Source organism: Salvelinus alpinus, chromosome 1 (assembly GCF_045679555.1).
Source record: "Salvelinus alpinus chromosome 1, SLU_Salpinus.1, whole genome shotgun sequence".
NCBI classification, from domain to species: Eukaryota; Metazoa; Chordata; class Actinopteri; order Salmoniformes; family Salmonidae; genus Salvelinus; species Salvelinus alpinus.
Genome location: NC_092086.1, coordinates 108,674,663 through 108,698,911, shown reverse-complemented (window position 1 = coordinate 108,698,911; position 24,249 = coordinate 108,674,663). Strand labels below are relative to the sequence as shown.

Below are 24,249 nucleotides of genomic sequence, written 5' to 3'. Positions count from 1 at the left end.
ACACCCCGCCCAGACCAGATAGACACTCTCCCAAACCTGCGGGACCCACTGGTTGCCCTCTAGGTTAAAGAGAGCTGGTAGTCCCATCCACCAAACTACCAAGTGTGAAACAGGGAAGGGACGGGGGTATGCTAATTTGGTATAGATCAGACCTAACTCACTCCATTCAAATAATCAAAACAGGAACATTTTACGTTTGGCTAGAAATTCAAAAGGAAATGGTCTTAACAAAGAAAAATGTCCTCCTGTGTGCTACCTATATCCCCCCACTAGAATCCCCATACTTTAATGAAGACAGCTTCTCCATTCTGGAGGAGGAAATCAATTACCAGTCCCAGGGACATGTACTAGTCTGTGGCGACCTAAATGCCAGCACTGGACAAGAACCTGACACCCTCAGCACACAGGGGGACAAACACCTTCCTGGAGGTAACAGCATTCCCTCCCCCATATGCCCCCTAGGCCCTAACTATGAAAACATAACCAACAAAAACGGGTCACAACTCCTGCAGCTGTTGCACGCTGGGTATGTACAGTTGAAGTCGGAAGTTTACATACACCTTAGCCCAATACATTTAAACTCAGTTCTTTACAATTCCTGACATCTAATCCCAGTAAATATTCCCCGTTTTAGGTCAGTTAAGATCACCACTTTATTTTAAGAATGTAAAATGTCAGAGTAATAGTAGAGAGAATTATTTATTTCAGATTTTATTTCTTTCATCACATTCCCAGTGGGTCAGAAGTTTACATACACTCAATTTGTATTCAGTAGCATTGCCTTTAAATTGTTTAACTTGGGTCAAACATTTCGGGTAGCCTTCCACAAGCTTCCCACAATAAGTTGGGTGAATTTTGGCCCATTCCTCCAGACAGAGCTGGTGTAGGCGAGTCAGGTTTGTAGGGCTCCTGGCTCGCACACGCTTTTTCAGTTCTGAATCTAATACCTTGACTTTGTTGTCCTTAAGCCATTTTGCCACATCTTTGGAAGTAGGCTTGGGGTCACTGTCCATTTGGAAGACCCCTTAGCGAACAAGCTTTAACTTCCTGACTGATGTCTTGAGATGCTGCTTCAATACATCCACGTAATTTTCCTACCTCATGATGCCATCTATTTTGTGAAGTGCACCAGTCCCTCCTGCAGCAAAACACCCCCACAATGATGCTGCCACCCCCGTGCTTCACGGTTGGGATGGTGTTCTTCGGCTTGCAAGCCTCCCCTTTTTTTCTCCAAACATAAATGGTCATTATGGCCAAACAGTTATACACTGCTCAAAAAAATAAAGGGAACACTTAAACAACACAATGTAACTCCAAGTCAATCACACTTCTGTGAAATCAAACTGTCCACTTAGGAAGCAACACTGATTGACAATAGATTTCACACGCTGTTGTGCAAATGGAATAGACAACAGGTGGAAATAGGTAATCGGCTTTTTTTGGTCCTCCAATCGATATCGGCGGTGAAAAATCATAATCGGTCGACCTCTAGTACAGACTCAGTGAGCATAGCCTTGCTATTGAGAAAGGCCACCGTAGGCAGACCTGGCTCTCAAGAGAAGACAAAATGAGGTGGAAACTGAGCTGCACTCCCTAACCTCCTGCCAAATGTATGACCATATTAGACACATACTTCCCTCATATTACACAGATCCACAAATAATTTGAAAACAAACCCGATTTTGATAAATGCCCATATCTACTGGGTGAAATAGCACAGTGTGCAATCACAGCAGCAATATGTGTGACCTGTTGCCACAAGAAAAGGTCAACCAGTGAAGAACAACCACCATTGTAAATATAACCCATATTTATGTTTATTTATTTTCCCTTTTGTACTTTAACCATTTGCACATCGTTACAACGCAGTATATATACATAATACGACATTTGTAATGTCTTTATTCTTTTGGAACTTGTTTATTTAACTTTTGTATATTATCTACTTCACTTGCTTTGGCAATGTTAACATGTTTCCCATGCCAATAAAGCCCCTTGAATTGAGAGAGCGAGAGAGACGAGAGAGAGGTAGAGCGCAAGCAAGAGAGAGGTAGAGAGAGATAGAGGTAGGTAGAGAGAGAGAGGTAGGTAGGTAGAGAGAGATAGAGGTAGGTAGAGAGAGATAGAGGTAGGTAGGTAGAGAGAGATAGAGGTAGGTAGAGAGAGATAGGTAGGTAGGTAGAGAGAGATAGAGGTAGGTAGAGAGAGATAGAGGTAGGTAGAGAGAGAGAGGTAGGTAGGTAGAGAGAGATAGAGGTAGGTAGAGAGAGATAGAGGTAGGTAGGTAGAGAGAGATAGAGGTAGGTAGAGAGAGAGAGGTAGGTAGGTAGAGAGAGATAGAGGTAGGTAGAGAGAGATAGAGGTAGGTAGAGAGAGAGAGGTAGGTAGAGAGAGATAGAGGTAGGTAGAGAGAGAGAGGTAGGTAGGTAGAGAGAGATAGAGGTAGGTAGAGAGAGATAGAGGTAGGTAGAGAGAGAGAGGTAGGTAGAGAGCGCGGGAGGTAGGTAGAGATCGAGAGGTAGGTAGAGATCGAGAGGTAGGTAGCTCGCGCTCTACCTAACGAGAGAGAGAGGTAGAGAGAGATAGAGGTAGGTAGAGAGAGAGAGGTAGGTAGGTAGAGAGAGATAGAGGTAGGTAGAGAGATAGAGGTAGGTAGAGAGAGAGCGGTAGGTAGGTAGAGAGCGGTAGGTAGGTAGAGAGCGCGAGAGAGAGGTAGGTAGCGAGAGTTCTTTGAAATCTATGCAGCCTACTCAATCACTTTTTATAGCTACTGTTTATAGGCCTCCTGGGCCATATACAGCGTTCCTCTCTGAGTTCCCTGAATTCCTATCAGACCTTGTAGTCATAGCAGATCATATTTTAATTTTTGGTGATTTTAATATTCATATGGAGAAGTCCACAGACCCACTCCAAAAGTCTTTCGGAGCCATCATCGACTCAGTGGGTTTTGTCCAACATGTCTCTGGACCTACTCACTGCCACAGTCATACTCTGGACCTAGTTTTGTCCCATGGAATAAATGTTGTAGATCTTAATGTTTTTCCTCATAATCCTGGACTGTCGGACCACCATTTTATTACGTTTGCAATCGCAACAAATAATCTGCTCAGACCCCAACCAAGGAGCACCAAAAGTCGTGCTATAAATTCTCAGACAACACAAAAATTCCTTGACGCCCTTCCAGACTCCTTCTGCCTACCCAAGGACGTCAGAGGACAAAAATCAGTTAACCACCTAACTGAGGAACTCAATTTAACCTTGCGCGATACCCTAGATGCAGTAGCACCCCTAAAAACGAAAAACATTTGTCATAAGAAACTAGCTCCCTGGTATACAGAAAATACCCGAGCTTTGAAGCAAGCTTCCAGAAAATTGGAACGGAAATGGCGCCACACCAAACTGGAAGTCTTCCGACTAGCTTGGAAAGACAGTACTGTGCAGTACCGAAGAGCCCTCACTGCTGCTCGATCATCCTACTTTTCCAACTTAATTGAGGAAAATAAGAACAATCCAAAATTTCTTTTTGATACTGTTGCAAAGCTAACTAAAAAGCAGCATTCCCCAAGTGAGGATGGCTTTCACTTCAGCAGTAATAAATTCATGAACTTCTTTGAGGAAAAAATCATGATCATTAGAAAGCAAATTACGGACTCCTCTTTAAATCTGCATATTCCTCCAGGGCTTAGCTGTCCTGGATCTGCACAGCTCTGCCAGGGCCTGGGATCGGGAGAGAAACTTAAGTGTTTTAGTACTATATCTCTTGACACAATGATGAAAATAATCATGGCCTCTAAACCTTCAAGCTGCATACTGGATCCTATTCCTACTAAACTACTGAAAGAGCTGCTTCCTGTGCTTGGCCCTCCTATGTTGAACATAATAAACGGCTCTCTATCCACCGGATGTGTACCAAACTCACTAAAAGTGGCAGTAATAAAGCCTCTCTTGAAAAAGCCAAACCTTGACCCGGAAAATATAAAAAACTATCGGCCTATATCGAATCTTCCATTCCTCTCAAAAATTTTAGAAAAAGCTGTTGCGCAGCAACTCACTGCCTTCCTGAAGACAAACAATGTATACGAAATGCTTCAGTCTGGTTTTAGACCCCATCATAGCACTGAGACTGCACTTGTGAAGGTGGTAAATGACCTTTTAATGGCGTCAGACCGAGGCTCTGCATCTGTCCTCGTGCTACTAGACCTTAGTGCTGCCTTTGACACCATCGATCACCACATTCTTTTGGAGAGACTGGAAACCCAAATTGGTCTACACGGACAAGTTCTGGCCTGGTTTAGATCTTACCTGTCGGAAAGATATCAGTTTGTCTCTGTGAATGGTTTGTCCTCTGACAAATCAACTGTACATTTCGGTGTTCCACAAGGTTCCGTTTTAGGACCACTATTGTTTTCACTATATATTTTACCTCTTGGGGATGTTATTCGAAAACATAATGTTAACTTTCACTGCTATGCGGATGACACACAGCTGTACATTTCAATGAAACATGGTGAAGCCCCAAAATTGCCCTCGCTAGAAACCTGTGTTTCAGACATAAGGAAGTGGATGGCTGCAAACGTTCTACTTTTAAACTCGGACAAAACAGAGATGCTTGTTCTAGGTCCCAAGAAACAAAGAGATCTTCTGTTAAATCTGACAATTAATCTTGATGGTTGTAAAGTCGTCTCAAATAAAACTGTGAAGGACCTCGGCGTTACTCTTGACCCTGATCTCTCTTTTGACGAACATATCAAGACTGTTTCAAGGACAGCTTTTTTCCATCTACGTAACATTGCAAAAATCAGAAATTTTCTGTCCAAAAATGATGCAGAAAAATGTATCCATGCATTTGTTACTTCTAGGTTAGACTACTGCAATGCTCTACTTTCCGGCTACCCGGATAAAGCACTAAATATACTTCAGTTAGGATTCTAGCAGCCGTATTTAGCACTGACTAGAACCAAGAAATTTGATCATATTACTCCAGTGCTAGCTTCCCTACACTGGCTTCCTGTTAAGGCAAGGGCTGATTTCATGGTTTTACTGTTAACCTATAAAGCGTTACATGGGCTTGCTCCTACCTATCTTTCCGAGTTGGTCCTGCCGTACATACCTATACGTACGCTACGGTCACAAGACGCAGGCCTCCTAATTGTCCCTAGAATTTCTAAGCAAACAGCGGGAGGCAGGGCTTTCTCCTATAGATCTACATTTTATGGAACGGTCTGCCTACCCATGTGAGAGACGCAGACTCGGTCTCAACCTTTAAGTCTTTACTGAAGACTCATCTCTTCAGTAGGTCATATGATTGAGTGTAGTCTGGGCCAGGAGTGTGAAGGTGAACGGAAAGGCTCTGGAGCAACGAACCGCCCTTGCTGTCTCTGCCTGGCCGGTTCCCCTCTCTCCACTGGGATTCTCTGCCTCTAACCCTATTACAGGGGCTGAGTCACTGGCTTACTGGTGCTCTTTCATGCCGTCCCTGGGAGGGGTGCGTCACTTGAGTGGGTTGAGTTACTGACGTGATCTTCCTGTCTGGGTTGGCGCCCCCCCTTGGTTTGTGCCGTGGTGGAGATCTTTGTGGGCTATACTCGGCCTTGTCTCAGGATTGTAAGTTGGTGGTTGAAGATATCCCTCTAGTGGTGTGGGGGCTGTGCTTTGGCAAAGTGGGTGGGGTTATATCCTTCCTGTTTGGCCCTGTCCGGGGGTTTCTTCTGATGGGGCCACAGTGTCTCCTGACCCCTCCTGTCTCAGCCTCCAGTATTTATGCTACAGTAGTTTATGTGTCGGGGGGCTAGGGTCAGTTGGTTATACCTGGAGTACTTCTCCTATCTTATCCAGTGTCCTGTGTGAATTTAAGTATGCTCTCTCTAATTCTCTCGTTCTCTCTTTCTTTCTCTCTCTCGGAGAACCTGAGCCCTAGGACCATACGTCACGGCAAACCGGGCATGATGACTCCTTGCTGTCCCCAGTCCGCCTGGCCTTGCTGCTATTCCAGTTTCAGCTGTTCTGCCTGCGGTTATGGAACCCCTACCTGTCCCCAGACCTGCTGTTTTCAACTCTTATTAATGATCGGCTATGAAAAGCCAACTGATATTTATTCCTGATTATTATTTGACCATGCTTGTCATTTATGAACATTTTGAAAATCTTGGCTCTCTCTAATTCTCTCCTTCTCTCTTTCTTTCTCTCTCTCGGAGGACCTGAGCCCTAGGCCCATACGTCACGGCACACCGGGCATGATGACTCCTTGCTGTCCCCAGTCCGCCTGGCCTTGCTGCTATTCCAGTTTCAGCTGTTCTGCCTGCGGTTATGGAACCCCTACCTGTCCCAGACCTGCTGTTTTCAACTCTTAATGATCGGCTATGAAAAGCCAACTGATATTTATTCCTGATTATTATTTGACCATGCTTGTCATTTATGAACATTTTGAAAATCTTGGCTCTCTCTAATTCTCTCTTTCTTTCTCTCTCTCGGAGGACCTGAGCCCTAGGACCATACGTCAGGACTACCGGGCATGATGACTCCTTGCTGTCCCCAGTCCACCTGGCCTTGCTGCTATTCCAGTTTCAACTGTTCTGCCTGCGGTTATGGAACCGCCACCTGTCCCAGACCTGCTATTTTCAACTCTTAATGATCGGCTATGAAAAGCCAACTGAAAATTATTCATGATTATTATTTGACCATGCTTGTCACTTATGAATATTTTGAACATCTTGGCATAGTTCTGTTATAATCTCCACCCGGCACAGCCAGAAGAGGACTGGCCCACCCCTCATAGCCTGGTTCCTCTCTAGGTTTCTTCCTAGGTTTTGGCCTTTCTAGGGAGTTTTTCCTAGCCACCGTGCTTCTACACCTGCATTGCTTGCTGTTTGGGGTTTTAGGCTGGGTTTCTGTACAGCACTTCGAGATATTAGCTGATGTACGAAGGGCTATATAAAATAAACTTGATTTGATTTGAGTTCTCTAAGGGAAAGAGAGTCTCAGCTGTTCCTATCTTCTGATGAAGACTACTTACTTTTGTTGGTTAGTGGAGAGAGGAAGGCCTCCTGTGTCTGTGGCCCCCCGTGGGACAAGGCAGTGTCCATCTCTGTAGGCTCTGTAGGTCCAAGAGCCCCCAGCCCGTCTAGCCAGGTGTGGTTGCTGTTGCGTGCTGCGGCCTGCGGGGGCGCTGTGTCCATGTCACTGTTCAACAGGCTGTCTGCTGACTGGGACTTCAGTAGATGCTGGCTCAGCACTGGAGGAGGGAGGGAGGAACAAACAGGGGCAGAGTTAATTCAATGATAAAATAACACTTAACTAAACAAATGCGACTTGAGAAAAAGATGCACTCAGTCACGAAGTTTGCATCAAACACACCCAATGGAGTCAGAGGGTGAGGGGGACACAGTCATTGCTGAGGACAAAAATGCATTGCAAACAGACGGACAGAGCTCCTGCAGCACCAGCAGTCACACACACACACTTTCAGAAGTATTCCAATTACCTCAATACACACACACACACACAAACTCTGATGCACACCTGTCCTGCGGTGTCCGTTCTTGAAAGGCGAGCTGATGGAGCCGGCTGGGATGACAGGAAACGGCCACAGGAAGTCCTTGTGGAGACACTTCAGCGCCATGACAAAGTCATCAACCCGCGCCACCTGCGTGCGCTCGTGGCACAGCCAGCCAATCAGCTCGAAGCCCAGCTGGGCAGAGAAACAACCCAGCTCTTTTAGTCTGACGTGCTCAAGGAGGTGGCGGGCGTGACGCCTCAACATCATGTCTATGTACATGTTCTCTGCACAGTCACTGTCCTTAGACCACCTGTCAGACCTAGAGGAGGGAGAGACGTGTTATAGCTATGAGGAGAAAGGCCTGTAGTACATACACTGCTTTACCAGAATTGGGCTCAATTCCATCCGACTTTCAGTCAATCCAGGAACTGATCGAACTCTAATGAGCCGACAGGAATAAAAAATAAATGGAACTGACCAACTCCGTGGGGTCAGTGTACTGAGCCCAGAAATGATTTGGAAGAGGACAATCCCTCTCAGTACACATTAGATCAGTCTTTCTAAAAGTATGGGTCGCGGATCCATTAATGGTGTGTCGCAACATGTCAGAGTAAATTTATAATTATTTAATTGATTACTGGAATTGATCTGGCCAAGTGCAACAGAGCTCTCTGCTTAGCAGCCTCGTCAGTTTGGAACAGCGGCGTCAGTTTGGAACAGCGGTGCGAGTGGGAGGAAGACGCGTGTGTTTCGCTGTTTACAGCATCTATTTTCTGCAGTTGTCTTGAAGATCACTCCGTGACCCACGCAGCTGCAGCTGTGGCGTTCAGCAGCAGATGAGCTGTCATCATTCTCACTCACCATCACTCACCGCTGTCATCAAATGGACTCAAGCTGGCCACAAGTTCTGACTGAGCTCAATCGTCATGAAACGCAAATACAACGATTAGTTTTTCCTCGCTTGGTTTCATACAAACTTTGTGAAATAACGAGGAGCGCCAACAATGTGTTTTGGCGGGGAAGTGCTTAGTAATGAGTCTCAAAACTAACAAATGAAAACAACTAAAAATCCACTGCATGATGGTAAACCCAAGGAGTTCTTTCAGAACAGGGTCAAAAGCTTCAGGAAACAGTGCTTCGACAGTGGAAAAGTCAGTCAGCTAGCAAGACATTGTTGTAATTTAACAGGTGATGAGCATCAATAAGGGAGTACTCTCTCATATAGTAGATGTGAGTCTCATTCAAACAATCCCCTGACCTTGCACACAGCTAATAGCTAGCTAGCTAACATTAGCCAAAGCAAGCTAGCTAGTTACTGATAGTTCAACCCTAAGTAACAGTACAGAAAAAGGTATCAAGCCTACTGTACATCTTACTGTAGAAATTATTGTTGAAAACAAGTCTAGGTTGGAACTGTTGCTGTTAAAATACAAGTAATCAGTTTCATTCTGAACTGGAATAAACTGATTGAAGCAAGATGTTTTTTTGAAAGAGTTCTGGGTTGCTCATCTACAGCAGGAAGCGGTCTCCTGCCTGACTGAGAAAGCAGAAGATGTTCTGATCTAGTTTGCAAGTCAGGGTTCCTAACTCTAGCATACTTAAAAAACAAGTACAGAAACAGACTCCATGCTGAGCATGACTTCACTGTTGCACTGTAAAAAACTCAGCCCAGAATATCAACATGCTTGTTGAAAATGTCAACTTGTGTGATTTGGTCAATCAGTTTATTATAAAAAATATTTATTGTATTTTAACAGCTACAGTACCAACCTAGACAGGTATGTAATGGTGTGTTTAATGGGGAAAATAAACATGAATAGATATTTATATGGGTATTTCATTATTTGTTTTTGTCTATATTGCATTTGTTTTAGGCATAACGGCAATGAAATGTACCAATATTTACGTATAGTTGCATATTTTCATAAGCTTGGGTCCCAGGAAAACACAGAATTTCTAATTTGGGTCCCAGACTGAAAAAGTTTAAGAACCCATGCATTAGATACTCAACAAACAAAAGCTGCCTTTGAATCATATGATACCTAAAGAGAGGAGATGTCAAAGAAAGTGTGTGTGTGTGTGTGTGTGTGTGTGTGTGTGTGTGTGTGTGTGTGTGTGGCGTACCCCTTAGCAGAGGGCTCAGAAGGCATGCTAAAGGTCTTCTGTAGGTTAAACTTCCCAGCAGCGATGCTGTCAGCTGACTGAGACAGACTGATGCTGCGATTCCTGAATAACTCAAAACCTCCTGTCGAACTGGGTTCCTGTTGAGAGGACAGATCATTATCAGGGGGAAACTCATCCAGTAAGCCTCTGACACAGCAGGCTTCTGCACAAATGTAAATGCACCATATAGCCAGTTACGGGTATCTATATCAAGTTATAAAGAGGTGGAGGCAGTAGCCTAATAGCAGTCTCTAATTTATACAGTATTTTTAGACCATCTCAACCATTATCCCCATAGATAACACTAAAGCATTAAGAGGTTTAGCTCTAACATAACATGTCAGAATGTGTGACAAACACAGAACGAGAGAGAAGAGTAGAGAGGTAGAAGACAGAAAAAGATTATGAATTTGTTCCTTCTTGTACCTGAGTGGTTGGTGTTGGGGGTGGGGTCTCCATCTCCCCAGAGCCAATGGCCTTGAGGAATCGGATCATGTGACGACAGAGGTCCCACTTGCCCTGCTCCAGAGCCGTGTTGAAGAGTAGCGTAGCGTGTTGCCTGCTCACCGCTGGAACCTCCATGTTCTGAGGACCACAGTCACATTATCAATACAAGCCTTTTAACTACTTGACCCTTAACCCTGGCTCCATCCCTAACCTTAACCCTGGCTCCATCCCTAACCTTAACCCTGGCTCCATCCCTAACCTTAACCCTGGCTCCAACCCTAACCTTAACCCTGGCTCCATCCCTAACCTTAACCCTGGCTCCAACCCTAACCTTAACCCTGGCTCCAACCCTAACCTTAACCCTGGCTCCATCCCTAACCTTAACCCTGGCTCCATCCCTAACCTTAACCCTGGCTCCAACCCTAACCTTAACCCTGGCTCCAACCCTAACCTTAACCCTGGCTCCATCCCTAACCTTAACCCTGGCTCCATCCCTAACCTTAACCCTGGCTCCAACCCTAACCTTAACCCTGGCTCCATCCCTAACCTTAACCCTGGCTCCAACCCTAACCTTAACCCTGGCTCCAACCCTAACCTTAACCCTGGCTCCAACCCTAACCTTAACCCTGGCTCCAACCCTAACCTTAACCCTGGCTCCAACCCTAACCTTAACCCTGGCTCCATCCCTAACCTTAACCCTGGCTCCAACCCTAACCTTAACCCTGGCTCCAACCCTAACCTTAACCCTGGCTCCAACCCTAACCTTAACCCTGGCTCCAACCCTAACCTTAACCCTGGCTCCAACCCTAACCTTAACCCTGGCTCCATCCCTAACCTTAACCCTGGCTCCAACCCTAACCTTAACCCTGGCTCCAACCCTAACCTTAACCCTGGCTCCAACCCTAACCTTAACCCTGGCTCCAACCCTAACCTTAACCCTGGCTCCATCCCTAACCTTAACCCTGGCTCCATCCCTAACCTTAACCCTGGCTCCACCAGTCACATTTCTAAATAATGTTTGTCTCTGGCTATTAGGATGAGACAGGGGAGTATGTTAACCTGTAGTATAATGAGATAGGATGCAGCGGTGTCCAGGTCCTGAGCCATCAGACATTCCTCAAACAGATCCTTGGGGTTGCCCACGGCAGCAAACAGGTAGTTCCACAGGGCAAACTCTGTCTTCCTGGCGCAGTGCACGATGGTCTGGAGCAGAAACACACAGGCGGCGCTACATTAGACACAGTCACTACGGTATATAGTGCACTACTTTTAACCAGAGCCCTATTGGCCCAGGTCAAAAGTAGTGATAGGAGCAGTGATGTAAAGTACTTAAGTAAAAATACTACTTACGTAGTTTTTTAGGGTATCTGTACTTTACTATTTATATTTTGGCCAACTTTTACTCCACTACATTCCTAAAGAAAATGATGTACTTTTTACTCCATACATTTTCCCTGACACCCAAAAGTACTCTACATTTTGAATGCTTAGCAGGAAAAGAAAATGGTCCAATTTCCGCACTTATCAAGAGAACATCCCTGGTCATCCCTACTGCCTCTGATCTGGCGGACTCACTAAACACAAACGCATCTTTTTATAAATGTCTGAGTGTTGGAGTGTGCCCCTGGCTATCTGTAAATAATGTCTGAGTGTTGGAGTGTGCCCCTGGCTATCTGTAAATAATGTCTGAGTATTGGAGTGTTCCCCTGGCTATCTGTAAATAATGTCTGAGTGTTGGAGTGTGCCCCTGGCTATCTGTAAATGATGTCTGAGTGTTTGAGTGTGCCCCTGGCTATCTGTAAAAAAAGAAAAGAAAAAAAGAAAATGGTGCCGTCTGCTTTGCTTAATATAAGGAATTGGAAATGATTTATACTTTTACTTTTGATAGTTATATTTACAACCAAATACTTTTACTCAAGTATTATTTTACTGGGTGACTTCCACTTTTACTTGAGTAACTTTCTATTAAAAGGTATCTATACTTTTACTCAAGTATGACAATTGGGTATTTCTTCCACCACTGGATAGGATGCTAATGGGGAATGCCGCTGTTCCAAACTGACGCCGCTGCTAATGGGGAACACCACGAGCCCAAGTCAAAAGTAGTGACAGGATACGAATTCAGACAAACCAAGACTACAGTACACACTATCAGTAATTACCATGACCTTGAATGTCTTAGACTAAGCAACAACATTCAGCAGCTCACAGATCATTGCACATAGCCCATCGGTAAATAGCCAATCCAACTACCTCATCCCCATATTGTTAATTATTTATTTATTTTTGCTCTTTTGCACCCCAGTATCACTACTTGCACATTCATCTTCTGCACATCTATCACTCCAGTGTTTAATTGCTAAATTGTAATTACTTCACCACTACGGCCTATTTATTGCCTTACCTCCCTAATCTTACCTCATTTGCACACACTGTATATAGACTTTTCTATTGTGTTATTGACTATGTTTGTTTATTCCATGTGTAACTCTATGTCGCACTGCTTTGCTTTATCTTGGCCAGGTTGCAGTTGTAAATGAGAACTTGTTCTCAACTGGCCTACCTGGCTAAATAAAGGTAAAATATATATTTTATAAATTAACCACTTGATCAAAGTCTCCCTCTCTCTGTTACCTGGAGGAACAGGGGGAACTCGGTGATGAACTTGGCCACGGTGGGCAGCAGCGGGTCAGGGATGGGCTCCCGGGAGGTGGCCTCCTCCTCCAGCACCACGTGAACCATGAGCTCCATGACGTGGGGGAAGTAGGGAAGCGCTGCGCAGGACTGGGCCAGGAGAAGGGCCTGCTCCCCCAGGTTACGGACCAGGAGTTGCCTCAGGATGTGGTGGAGGTAGATCTGGGAAGTCCTCTCCACCGTGCAGTAGGGGAACAACCCCTCTAGGGACTCCCGGCCCTCTCTGGGACCCTGCAGAAAAGACACAAAACATTTTAGTTTTTAATCTTATTTTCTACTCTATCCTTCACAGGCTACTACTATTATTTATCTCTTAACCTAGTCTGCCCACTGACTCACTTTCCCTCAAATAAAGGGAACATGGCTAGAAAAATAGTTTCAGATCTCTCTGACACAAATGCCTTGACCACTATGCTCCTCCTACACCAAGCCGACAAAATCCACAACAATGGCTAGGAAAGAGCAGATGCTGTGGGGGGGGGGGCGACTACTGCTGCTGTAGCTGCTGCTGCTACAACAACTATTTTATTTTATTTTTATTTCACCTTTATTTAACCAGGTAGGCTAGTTGAGAACAAGTTCTCATTTGCAACTGCGACCTGGCCAAGATAAAGCATAGCAGTGTGAACAGACAACACAGAGTTACACATGGAGTAAACAGTAAACAAGTCAATAACATGGTAGAAAAAAAAAATAGAAAAAAAAAGAGAGAATCTATATACAATGTGTGCAAAAGGCATGAGGTAGGCAATAAATCGAATAATTACAATTTAGCAGATTAACACTGGAGTGATAAATCATCAGATGATCATGTGCAAGAAGAGATACTGGTGTGCAAAAGAGCAGAAAAGTAAATAAATAAAAGCAGTATGGGGGGTGAGGTAGGTAAATTGGGTGGGTAGTTTACAGATGGACTATGTACAGCTGCAGCGATCGGTTAGCTGCTCGGATAGCAGATTTTTAAAGTTGTTGAGGGTGATAAAAGTCTCCAACTTCAGAGATTTTTGCAATTCGTTCCAGTCGCAGGCAGCAGAGAACTGGAAGGAAAGGCGTCCAAATGAGGTTTTGGCTTTAGGGATGATCAGTGAGATACACCTGCTGGAGCGCGTGTTGCGGGTGGGTGTAGCCATCGTGACCAGTGAACTGAGATAAGGCGGCACTTTACCTAGCATAGCCTTGTAGATGACCTGGAGCCAGTGGGTCTGACGACGAACATGTAGCGAGGGCCAGCCGACTAGGGCATACAGGTCGCAGTGGTGGGTCGTATAAGGTGCTTTAGTAACAAAACGAATGGCACTGTGATAAACTGCATCCAGTTTGCTGAGTAGAGTATTGGAAGCTATTTTGTAGATGACATCGCCGAAGTCGAGGATCGGTAGGATAGTCAGTTTTACTAGGGTAAGTTTGGCGGCGTGAGTGAAGGAGGCTTTGTTGCGGAATAGAAAGCCGATTCTTGCTTTGATTTTGGATTGGAGATGTTTGATATGAGTCTGGAAGGAGAGTTTGCAGTCTAGCCAGACACCTAGGTACTTATAGATGTCCACATATTCTAGGTCGGAACCGTCCAGGGTGGTGATGCTAGTCGGGCGTGCGGGTGCAGGCAGCGAACGGTTGAAAAGCATGCATTTGGTTTTACTAGCGTTTATAAGCAGTTGGAGGCCACGGAAGGAGTGTTGTATGGCATTGAAGCTCGTTTGGAGGTTAGATAGTACAGTGTCCAAGGAAGGGCCGGAAGTATATAGAATGGTGTCGTCTGCGTAGAGGTGGATCAGGGAATCGCCCGCAGCAAGAGCAACATCATTGATGTATACAGAGAAAAGAGTCGGCCCGAGAATTGAACCCTGTGGTACCCCCATAGAGACTGCCAGAGGACCGGACAACATGCCCTCCGATTTGACACACTGAACTCTGTCTGCAAAGTAGTTGGTGAACCAGGCAAGGCAGTCATTAGAAAAACCGAGGCTACTGAGTCTGCCGATAAGAATATGGTGATTGACAGAGTCGAAAGCCTTGGCCAGGTCGATGAAGACGGCTGCACAGTAATGTCTTTTATCGATGGCGGTTATGATATCGTTTAGTACCTTGAGCGTGGCTGAGGTGCACCCATGACCGGCTCGGAAACCGGATTGCACAGCGGAGAAGGTACGGTGGGATTCGAGATGGTCAGTGATCTGTTTGTTGACTTGGCTTTCGAAGACCTTAGATAGGCAGGGCAGGATGGATGAACTACAGTCCTCCCTACCTGCAGGCCGTCATAGAACACAGTCTCATTAGCAGTGTTGTTAACTCATTTTCAGGGGAAGTTGCTAGAGGCAGGTCGATTTGTTGCTAAAAGTCGCTAAATGACGTTGTGATGTCATTGCGTGATGACGTCATTACTTAACTTAAAACTGTGTCATTACGTAGAACAGACACACAATAACGTTACTTAAATTGACTGGCCATCTCGGCAAAAAATATGATTTGACATTTGTTAGTTTAGATTTGTTTGTTTATTATCACATATTTTTATTTGTAACAGTAATAAAGACATCTTATATGATCAGATATTTTTAAACACATTGAATTATTGAACAATTACACATTGAACAATTACATTTAATTTATTTTCTTTTTAACTAGTAAACCTACACATTCTGAACAATTATAGTTTTAAGCAGTGTATTGGTAGTTAGTTAACATGCTACCTAAATGATCAACAATTATAGGTACAAGCTAATAACAAGGTATATATGCTATCTTATTGAACAAGCAACTTATCTCAAATAATGTCTCTCTCCAGGTTGTTGTGCTGCTTGGCTGGCTAGCTGCTCAATGGTTTCCTCCAGATATTGCCACTGTTCTCGCTCACACTGCAGTACACACTGCCACCATCAGCTGTGTGTCTCCGCCAGTTCCAGAAAGTCCACTCCTTGCATACGTATTATAAATATGATGAATCATAGATTGGCAAGGAAATCCTCTTCATCTTCACTGTCCAACTGCATTGTCACGGAGCTGGAACCAGCAGACGAGGATGGAGTGTCCTTAAAGCTGTATGCTGCTGTGGTGCCAAACTGCTGCAGAACTTCACCTGGTAGTTTATGCTGGTAACAGGTATCACCAGCCAGCTTCAGTCCATACCGCACCGGGAGTATGGAGTTGAGATTGTGCAGTGACACACTCATTTGGCTGAACAGCCGTTCAACCTCCGCATTTGAGTGTGGCAAGGAGAGGGCAGCGAGTGCAGCTTTGCACAGTTATTCAAATGGATTTGACCCGGAAGAGTCCGTGTAGTTATTGACTTCACTCCAAAACTCCACTGTATTTTCAGTTGAGTCCCACCTAAACAGATGGATGTTTCTCCTTTGGGAAACAATTTGATCAATTGTTTGTGGCTGGTATCGCAGTAGCTCAGCTACTTTAATAATTTCAGTGGTGCCTTTATTGTGCTTTAGTGTTTCCTTAACACTGAACAAGGCCATGTGTCGAAGGCTTCAAGGTTGTCTGGGAGCCTTGCTTGCAGCTCCTTGCTTAAAGCAACAATGTAGTTGATGCACTGTCTCCGAATTACCTTTTTGTCCTCTGGCGCAAGACTGAGTTGGGTACACCGTGCTCTCAAAAAGGTACCCAAGGTATGGTGATGGACAGATGTACACTCCTTTGTATGCCTCGTGCCGTTTAAGGGAAATCAAAAACCAGTTGTAGGTTTCCCTGATTAAGTACTCAACACTCCTAGGGATGGTTTCTTTGGATGCTGCACTGACAGCCAATTGTAAAGGATGGCACACACAGCAGATGAGACCCAATTGGGCAATGCACATTCTTACCTTAAAATCTTGTGCACCCCAGTCATCACAGAAGCATTATCAGTGCCAATACCGTGAAGATACTCTTTTTTAATGTTGCACTTCTCAAGAAACTCAACTTCTACCTTTGCTATTGATCTGGCATCGCCCCCCTCCAATTCAACCAGCCCGAGAAATGTGGACACAACGGTTATTTTTTTAGCACTGAAATACCGAATCACCACACCCAGGTATTTCGAGACACTGACATCAGTGGACTCATCCAAAAGGAGACTGAACTTCTCATCCCCCACATCTGATGTTACCCTTTTGAGAAAATAAGGAGCCAGTACTCCCCTAATCATTTCTGTGCACTTGGTTCGGTGCATTTGGAAGTTTGTTGCTGCCACTGAATCTGAAAAGGCAGCTTTGCAAGCCATACCTAAATGGTCGCATGCTAGCAGCGAACAATGCTCTGCAGTGGCCATTGCCATAGTAGCTTCTGCGCTTTTGCAGTTATCCACTTTTTTAACCAACTGTGGTAATGTAGACTGCGTTGTGTGGTTGTACGGTTTTGATTTATTTATATGCTTTGCTGTAGCACAATGTTTTTTGATGTCATACATTTTTGCAAACATATCTGATTTGCAGTACGCACAGTATGCCCGTCAATCATCCCCAATTACTGGCTTCAACCACCCTTTAAATTCAGGTACAGACTCCCACTCTTTTCTGTACTTCTGGCTGTACCGTTGTGATTGAGACATGTTGAGTGATGCTGTACGTTCTGTTCAAGATCAAACATTCGTGACCGACTATATTCATTGGGTTTGTCTCGTCGAACGCATACTACTGCTGCTGCAGTCAGCCAACGATGATTTGCAATTTGCTGAAATTGCTGCTGGCCTGCTGCTGCCTGTGGACGAGCTGAGCGCCTGCTGCTGACGTCACTCACAATGCACTGTTGCAGCCAGGCACGCGTGTTGTGACTGAGTGTGTGACAGAGAAAATCGTTTTTGTGTCATTTAGAGGGAAAAATGCATTTTAGCGTTTGAGTCCCTTTTCAAAAGTTGCTAAAACTTCCAAATACATTTTTAAAAGTAGCTACATGTGTTGCTAGGTGCTGTTTGAAAAGAAAGGTTGCCAGGGTACTCTGAAAAGTAGCTAAATCTTGCAACAAAATTGCTAAGTTGGCATCACTGCTCATTAGATGCACCCAGCCCCAGAGAACGCTCCTACTATAATAACTACTATAATAATATGATACTCCTCTCTACCTGCAGGCTGTCATAGAGCACCGTCTCGTTGGAAGCTCCCAGAACCAGAGCATCCTCAAACAGCACAGCCAGGGGGTAGATGTTGATGTGGAAGGGGAGCATGATGCGGCGGGACAGGAAGGAGTGGGGCTTACGATGGTCACGGGGGAACAAGGGGAGCCACACCTTCAGATAACAGAACATAAGACAAGGAAACAGGTTTGTCAAATCATTGCAGCCAGCAACAGTCACAAAAGACAACGTTTTAGTTGGGTTAATTTATTTGGCCATTCACAGACAACAACAGGTGACACTAATCCACAATAGAAGTAGTAAAAACAGATAGCAGGTATACCTTCATCCCAGCCTCTCCACACGACAGCCACAGAGCCTCCAGTAGGTGGCGCTTCTTCCTGTTACTGCGACACGTCGTCCACACATTCTCTACATACTGAGCCAGAACCACTGGAGGACAGAACGGCAGCTGGAGGGAGAGAGAGCGTTAAACACCATAACAACCCCTCTCTCATACACACACACTATATAATGTACCCTGTATGATACCAATGAATGAATCAATAATGAAGTGACAGGTTGCTGGGTGTAATGATTCCAATGTCAGATAAATTATAACACATTGTGATATTGTTGTATTGAACATGTTGTGGATATGTGGTGATGTAGAGATGTTATATGATGTACTGTTTTATCTTTAGCTCATTCAGTACAAACATAGTTCACTGTTTTATCTGCTGTTTTATATGTCATTTGGTGTGTTTGGACCCCAGGAAGAGTAGCAGCTGCCCTGGCAGGAACTAATGGGGATCCATAATAAACCCCAGGAAGAGTAGCAGCTGCCCTGGCAGGAACTAATGGGGATCCATAATAAACCCCAGGAAGAGTAGCAGCTGCCCTGGCAGGAACTAATGGGGATCCATAATAAAATACAAATACTAGGGGGAAGGCTTGGGGTCAATTACATTTCAACTCAGGAAGTACACTTGACTGAATTGAAATGTAATTGACCCCAACCCTGCTAGGAGGTGAATAGGGGATGTGACTGGGAACCTTCTCCTGTATCTGGGGTCCAGAACGGTCTCTCTGTAGCATGATGAGCTGGCCTGCCAGGTTCAGTATGATGCTGTCTGCCATACAGGCCTGTCACGGGCACAGAGAAACACACACACATGAAAACATTTACATTTGAATCCTTTAGCTGTTATCCAGAGCGACTCGGTACATAAACTCAGAAGAAAAAAAAGAAACGTCCCTTTTTCAGGACCCTGAAAAAATAACTTCACAGATCTTCATTGTAAAGGGTTTAAACACTGTTTCCCATGCTTGTTCAATGAACCATAAACAATTAATGGACATGCCCCTGTGGAACGGTCGTTAAGACACAAACAGCTTACAGACGGCAGGCAATTAAGGTCACAGTTTTGAAAACTTAGAACACTAGAGGCCTTTCTACTGACTCTGAAAAACAACAAAAGAAAGATGCTCTGAGCGTGATGCCGGTCTCTGTGCGTACGGAGGTGAGGTTGTGTGTCTGTGGGTGTGTGTGTACCTGCTGTGGGGCTTTGAGCTTGATGCCGGTCTCTGGGGGTACGGAGGTGAGGTTGTGTGTCTGTGTGTGTGTGTGTACCTGCTGTGGGGCTTTGAGCTTGATGCCGGTCTCTGGGGGTACGGAGGTGAGGTTGTGTCTGTGTGTGTGTGTACCTGCTGTGGGGCTTTGAGCGTGATGCCTGTCTCTGTGCGTACGGAGGTGAGGTTGTGTCTGTGTGTGTGTGTGTACCTGCTGTGGGGCTTTGAGCGTGATGCCGGTCTCTGTGCGTACGGAGGTGAGGTTGTGTGTCTGTGTGTGTGTGTACCTGCTGTGGGGCTTTGAGCGTGATGCCGGTCTCTGTGCGTACGGAGGTGAGGTTGTGTGTCTGTGTGTGTGTGTGTGTGTGTGTGTGTGTGTGTGTGTGTGTGTGTGTACCTGCTGTGGGGCTTTGAGCGTGATGCCGGTCTCTGTGCGTACGGAGGTGAGGGTGACCGACACCACCAGGGCAGGATGAGGAATGTAGCGAGACATGGACACCTCCTGAAGCAGCTCAACACTGGCTGATGGATTGGGCCTGCAGAGAGACACACACACCACACACAGACACACACACAGAGACACACACACAGAGACACACATTCTCTGTATTGGCCAGTTGTAAAAGCTTAACCCCAGTTAAGGCCCCAACCAATGTTATGAAACTTCCTTTTGGACTGTTTAATGTTCTTTAGTAGGTTACTGTGACATCTTGTTAGTTTATCTTACTTCCTTATTTGTGTAAATGGTGTCTTGTATTGCTCTTTCCGTATCTACACCGGTCCCATGTTTCATGAACTGAAAGAACAAATCTCATCATGTGATAAGTATTACTGGGTTTTTCCCCACAAAGTTCTCGTGACTTTCATTTCACAACACTACTGATTACTGTCTGAGACCTTCTGGGTCAGGTGACATTCAGTACCTGTCCTGCCTGCTAGTAATGTTGTGTGTGAGAGTGAGATAAGTTTTCTTGTTGAGTATGAGTTTGTGTGCATGCCTGTGCCTGTCCTAAGCATGTGTGTACCACCCTACCCGTCGTGTCTCCTCTCCATGCTGTAGAGGCAGATGGAGCAGTCTGCTCTGAAGAGGATGATCATGTCTCTGAACACGTTGAGCAGCAGAGTGCCAGAGTGCAGCTTGGTGACGGAGGAGAAGGTGTTATCCAGGTTAGATGACCGCAGGTACAGACGCAGCTAGCCAGGGAGAAACAATCATTACATCTACTGTATAGATCTACCAATCATGTAGAGACAGAGCTAGCCAGGAGGACAGGAGAAACATTCAATACTGCTGTTCTTCTCGTCTCTCAATCAATCAGTCGGTCAATCCAATCAAACAATCATTAACTGAATCCATCAGCTGGGGAAAACGCAGCCCGTCCGCGCCCAGCCCCTCCGCGCCTCATCCAAATACAATGAGAATAGTGTAGTGAACAAAGAGGGGTATTGTGATCCAGTTATCTATGTCGTGTCATATTGTACTGTCGTATTGCGTCGTGTCGTATTGTACTGTCGTGTCGCGTCGTATCGCGTCGTATTGTATTGTGTTGTGTCGTGCCGTATTGTACTGTGTCGTATTGCGTCGTATCGTGTCGTATTATACTGTGCCGTATTGCGTCGTATCGTGTCGTATTGTACTGTGCCGTATTGCGTCGTATCGTGTCGTATTGTACTGTGTCGTATTGCGTCGTGTCGTATTGTACTGTGTCGTGGCGAGGCGTATTGTGTCGTATCACTTTGTATGTACTGTGTCGTATCGCGTCGTATTGCGTCATGTCATATCGTGCCGTATCGCGTCGTATTGTGTCGTGGCGAGGCGTATTGTGTCGTATCACTTTGTATGTACTGTGTCGTATCGCGTCGTATTGCGTCATGTCATATCGTGCCGTATCGCGTCGTATTGTGTCGTGGCGAGGCGTATTGTGTCGTATCACTTTGTATGTACTGTGTCGTATCGCGTCGTATTGCGTCATGTCATATCGTGCCGTATCGCGTCGTATTGTGTCGTGGCGAGGCGTATTGTGTCGTATCACTTTGTATGTACTGTGTCGTATCGCGTCGTATTGCGTCATGTCGTATCGCGTCGTATTGCGTCATGTCATATCGTGCCGTATCGCGTCGTATTGTGCCGGGTCGTATTGCGTCGCGTCGTTTGCGTCGGGTCGGGTCATATCGTGTTGCGTCGTATCATATTGTGTCATATTGTGACGTGTTGTATCATATCCTGTCATGTTGTCTCACCTCTTCTTGCCGGTCGATGAAATTGTAACAGGCAACAACAACAAAGCCGTTCCACCAGACCAGCCCCCCTGTCACGGTCATGTTCTGCTCCTGAGTGATGTTCCCAAACAGCTTCCATTTCCTGGAGGACATGGAGTAATGTGCAAATCCACGTCTCCCTGCTACAGCTATACACTGGCCTGCTGTGTCTATGGCTGCAAACTAGACACGCACAAGGACATCAAAAGACCACTTTACCAGGAGCACACCCACCGACACACCCACCCACCGACACCCACAGACAGACAGACACCCACAGAGCCTGACAGACAGACAGGACACACCGCCTGACAAGACAGACAAGACAGACAGACAAGGCAGACAAGACAGACAAGACAGCCTGACAGACAGACAAGACAAGGCAGCCTGACAGACAGACAAGACAAGACAGCCTGACAGACAGACAAGACAAGACAGCCTGACAGACAGACAAGACAGCCTGACAGACAGACAGAGACAGACAAGACAGCCTGACAGACAGAGACAGACAGAGACAGACAAGACAGCCTGACAGACAGACAAGACAGCCTGACAGACAGACAAGACAAGACAGCCTGACAGACAGACAAGACAAGACAGCCTGACAGACAGACAAGACAAGACAGCCTGACAGACAGACAGAGACAGACAAGACAGCCTGACAGACAGAGACAGACAAGACAGCCTGACAGACAGAGACAGACAAGACAGCCTGACATACAGACAAGACAGCCTGACATACAGACAGACAGACAGACACAGACAAGACAGCCTGACAGACAGACAGACAAGACAGCCTGACAGACAGACAGACAGCCTGACAGACAGACAGACAAGACAGCCTGACAGACCAGACAGACAAGACACAGACAGACTGACAGACAGACAGGACAGCCTGACAGACAGACAGACAAGACACAGACAGACTGACAGACAGACAGACAAGACAGCCTGACACACACACACACAAAGACACACACACACAGAGAGACAGACCCATCGACACAACCACCCACCCACCCACCCACCCTCACCCCGACAGACAGACCGACACACCCCCCCTCACACCGACCCCCCCCCCCCCCTCACACTCACCCGTATAGGCCAGTTGCTCTCTAGGTATGTACTGTGAATCTACAAGAAAGACGGTATTACTGACAGGACGATACAACTCTTCTGCAGCTCAAATGAGGGCTAAATCTGAAGGGGATTCTCATAACAGACTGTAAATTATCCACTGACATAATGTTCAAAAAGGATTAAGCAAGAGATAGATGGCCAACTAAGAAGAGATAGATGGCCAACTAAGAAGAGATAGATGGCCAACTAAGAAGAGATAGATGGCCAACTAAGAAGAGATAGATGGCCAACTAAGAAGAGATAGATGGCCAACTAAGAAGAGATAGATAGCCAACTAAGAAGAGATAGATAGCCAACTAAGAAGAGATAGATAGCCAACTAAGAAGAGTATATGGTGGTTCTACCTGGACCACGTGCCAGTGCTTGTATCCCAGTAAAGTGCTGAGTCCCTGAGAGGTAGAGTTGGGCGAGGGGTGGTGGGGGGGGCTGCTCTCCCCGCCGTGGGGGAGGTTATGGGGGCTCTCTGAGCTGCTAGAGGGGAGCTGGGTGGGGTCACCACAGGTTAGGTAGAGACGGTCCTCCCCGTGAAGTAACACCTGCTCCTGGTTACTCTGGAGACAACAGGTACTCATTATTCCTCATATAAAAGACTATGCAGAATACATCACTTTTTCATACACAATCAAACTTATTTTTAAAGCCCTTTTTACATCAGCCAATGTCACAAAGTGCTATACAGGTGCTATACAGGAAGCACCCAGCCTAAAACCCCAAATACACCATCTGTGTATTCATGTGGACGTGCCTTCAGAAAGTATTCACACCCCTGGACTTTCCACATTTTGTTGTGATGCAGGCTAAATTTAAAAAAATTGTAAATTTCGATTTTTTTTGTCACTGGCCTACACACACAATACCCCATAATGTTAAAGTGGAATTATGTTTTTAGAAATGTTTACATACCAATTAAAAATGAATAAGCATTCTAAATAAGTTCAGGAGTAAAAATGTGCTTAACAAGTCACATAATAAGTTGCAGACTCACTCTGTGCAATAAGTGTTTAACATGATTTTTAAACGACTACCCCATCTCTGTACCCCACACATACAGATAATTGTAAGGTCCCTGAGTCGAGCAGTGAAATCACCTCTATCACTTTGAGCATGGTGAAGTAATTATTTACACTTTGGATGGTGTATCAATACACCCAGTTACTACAAAGATACAGGAGCCCTTCCTAACTTAGTTGCCAGAGAGGAAAGAAACAGCTTAGGGAATTCACGATGAGGCCAATGGTATCTTTCAAACAGTTACAGAGTTTAATGGCTGTGATAAGAGAAAACGGAGGATGGATCAACAACATTGTAGTTACTCCACAATACTAACCTAAATGACAGAGTGAAAAGGAAGCTTGTACATAATACAAATATTCCAAAACATGCATCCTGTTTGCAACAAGGCACTAAAGAAATACTGCAAAAAATGTGGCAAATAAATGAACTT

At 45.3% G+C, this 24,249-nt stretch overlaps 1 protein-coding gene across 6 annotated transcripts in view; it reads right to left on the bottom strand.

The window, feature by feature from the left end:
- The window catches only part of LOC139538380 (guanine nucleotide exchange factor subunit RIC1-like), a 104,557-nt gene that overhangs the window by 21,406 nt on the left and 58,902 nt on the right, over positions 1-24,249 (bottom strand). For all 6 annotated transcript variants that reach the window (XR_011667724.1, XR_011667727.1, XR_011667725.1 and 3 more), the window contains exons 11-24: positions 23,150-23,356; positions 22,761-22,799; positions 21,648-21,848; positions 20,440-20,600; positions 19,804-19,942; positions 18,891-18,980; positions 18,178-18,306; positions 17,844-18,008; positions 12,740-13,030; positions 11,165-11,308; positions 10,085-10,243; positions 9,620-9,756; positions 7,519-7,814; positions 7,013-7,231 (exon numbers count right to left, since the gene is read on the bottom strand). Coding sequence is in view for 1 of the 6 variants with exons in the window: in XM_071340360.1 (XP_071196461.1) it covers positions 7,013-7,231; positions 7,519-7,814; positions 9,620-9,756; positions 10,085-10,243; positions 11,165-11,308; positions 12,740-13,030; positions 17,844-18,008; positions 18,178-18,306; positions 18,891-18,980; positions 19,804-19,942; positions 20,440-20,600; positions 21,648-21,848; positions 22,761-22,799; positions 23,150-23,356 (2,377 nt within the window). In the remaining 5 variants the exon portion in view is untranslated. The remainder of the gene's footprint in view (positions 1-7,012; positions 7,232-7,518; positions 7,815-9,619; positions 9,757-10,084; positions 10,244-11,164; positions 11,309-12,739; positions 13,031-17,843; positions 18,009-18,177; positions 18,307-18,890; positions 18,981-19,803; positions 19,943-20,439; positions 20,601-21,647; positions 21,849-22,760; positions 22,800-23,149; positions 23,357-24,249) is intronic.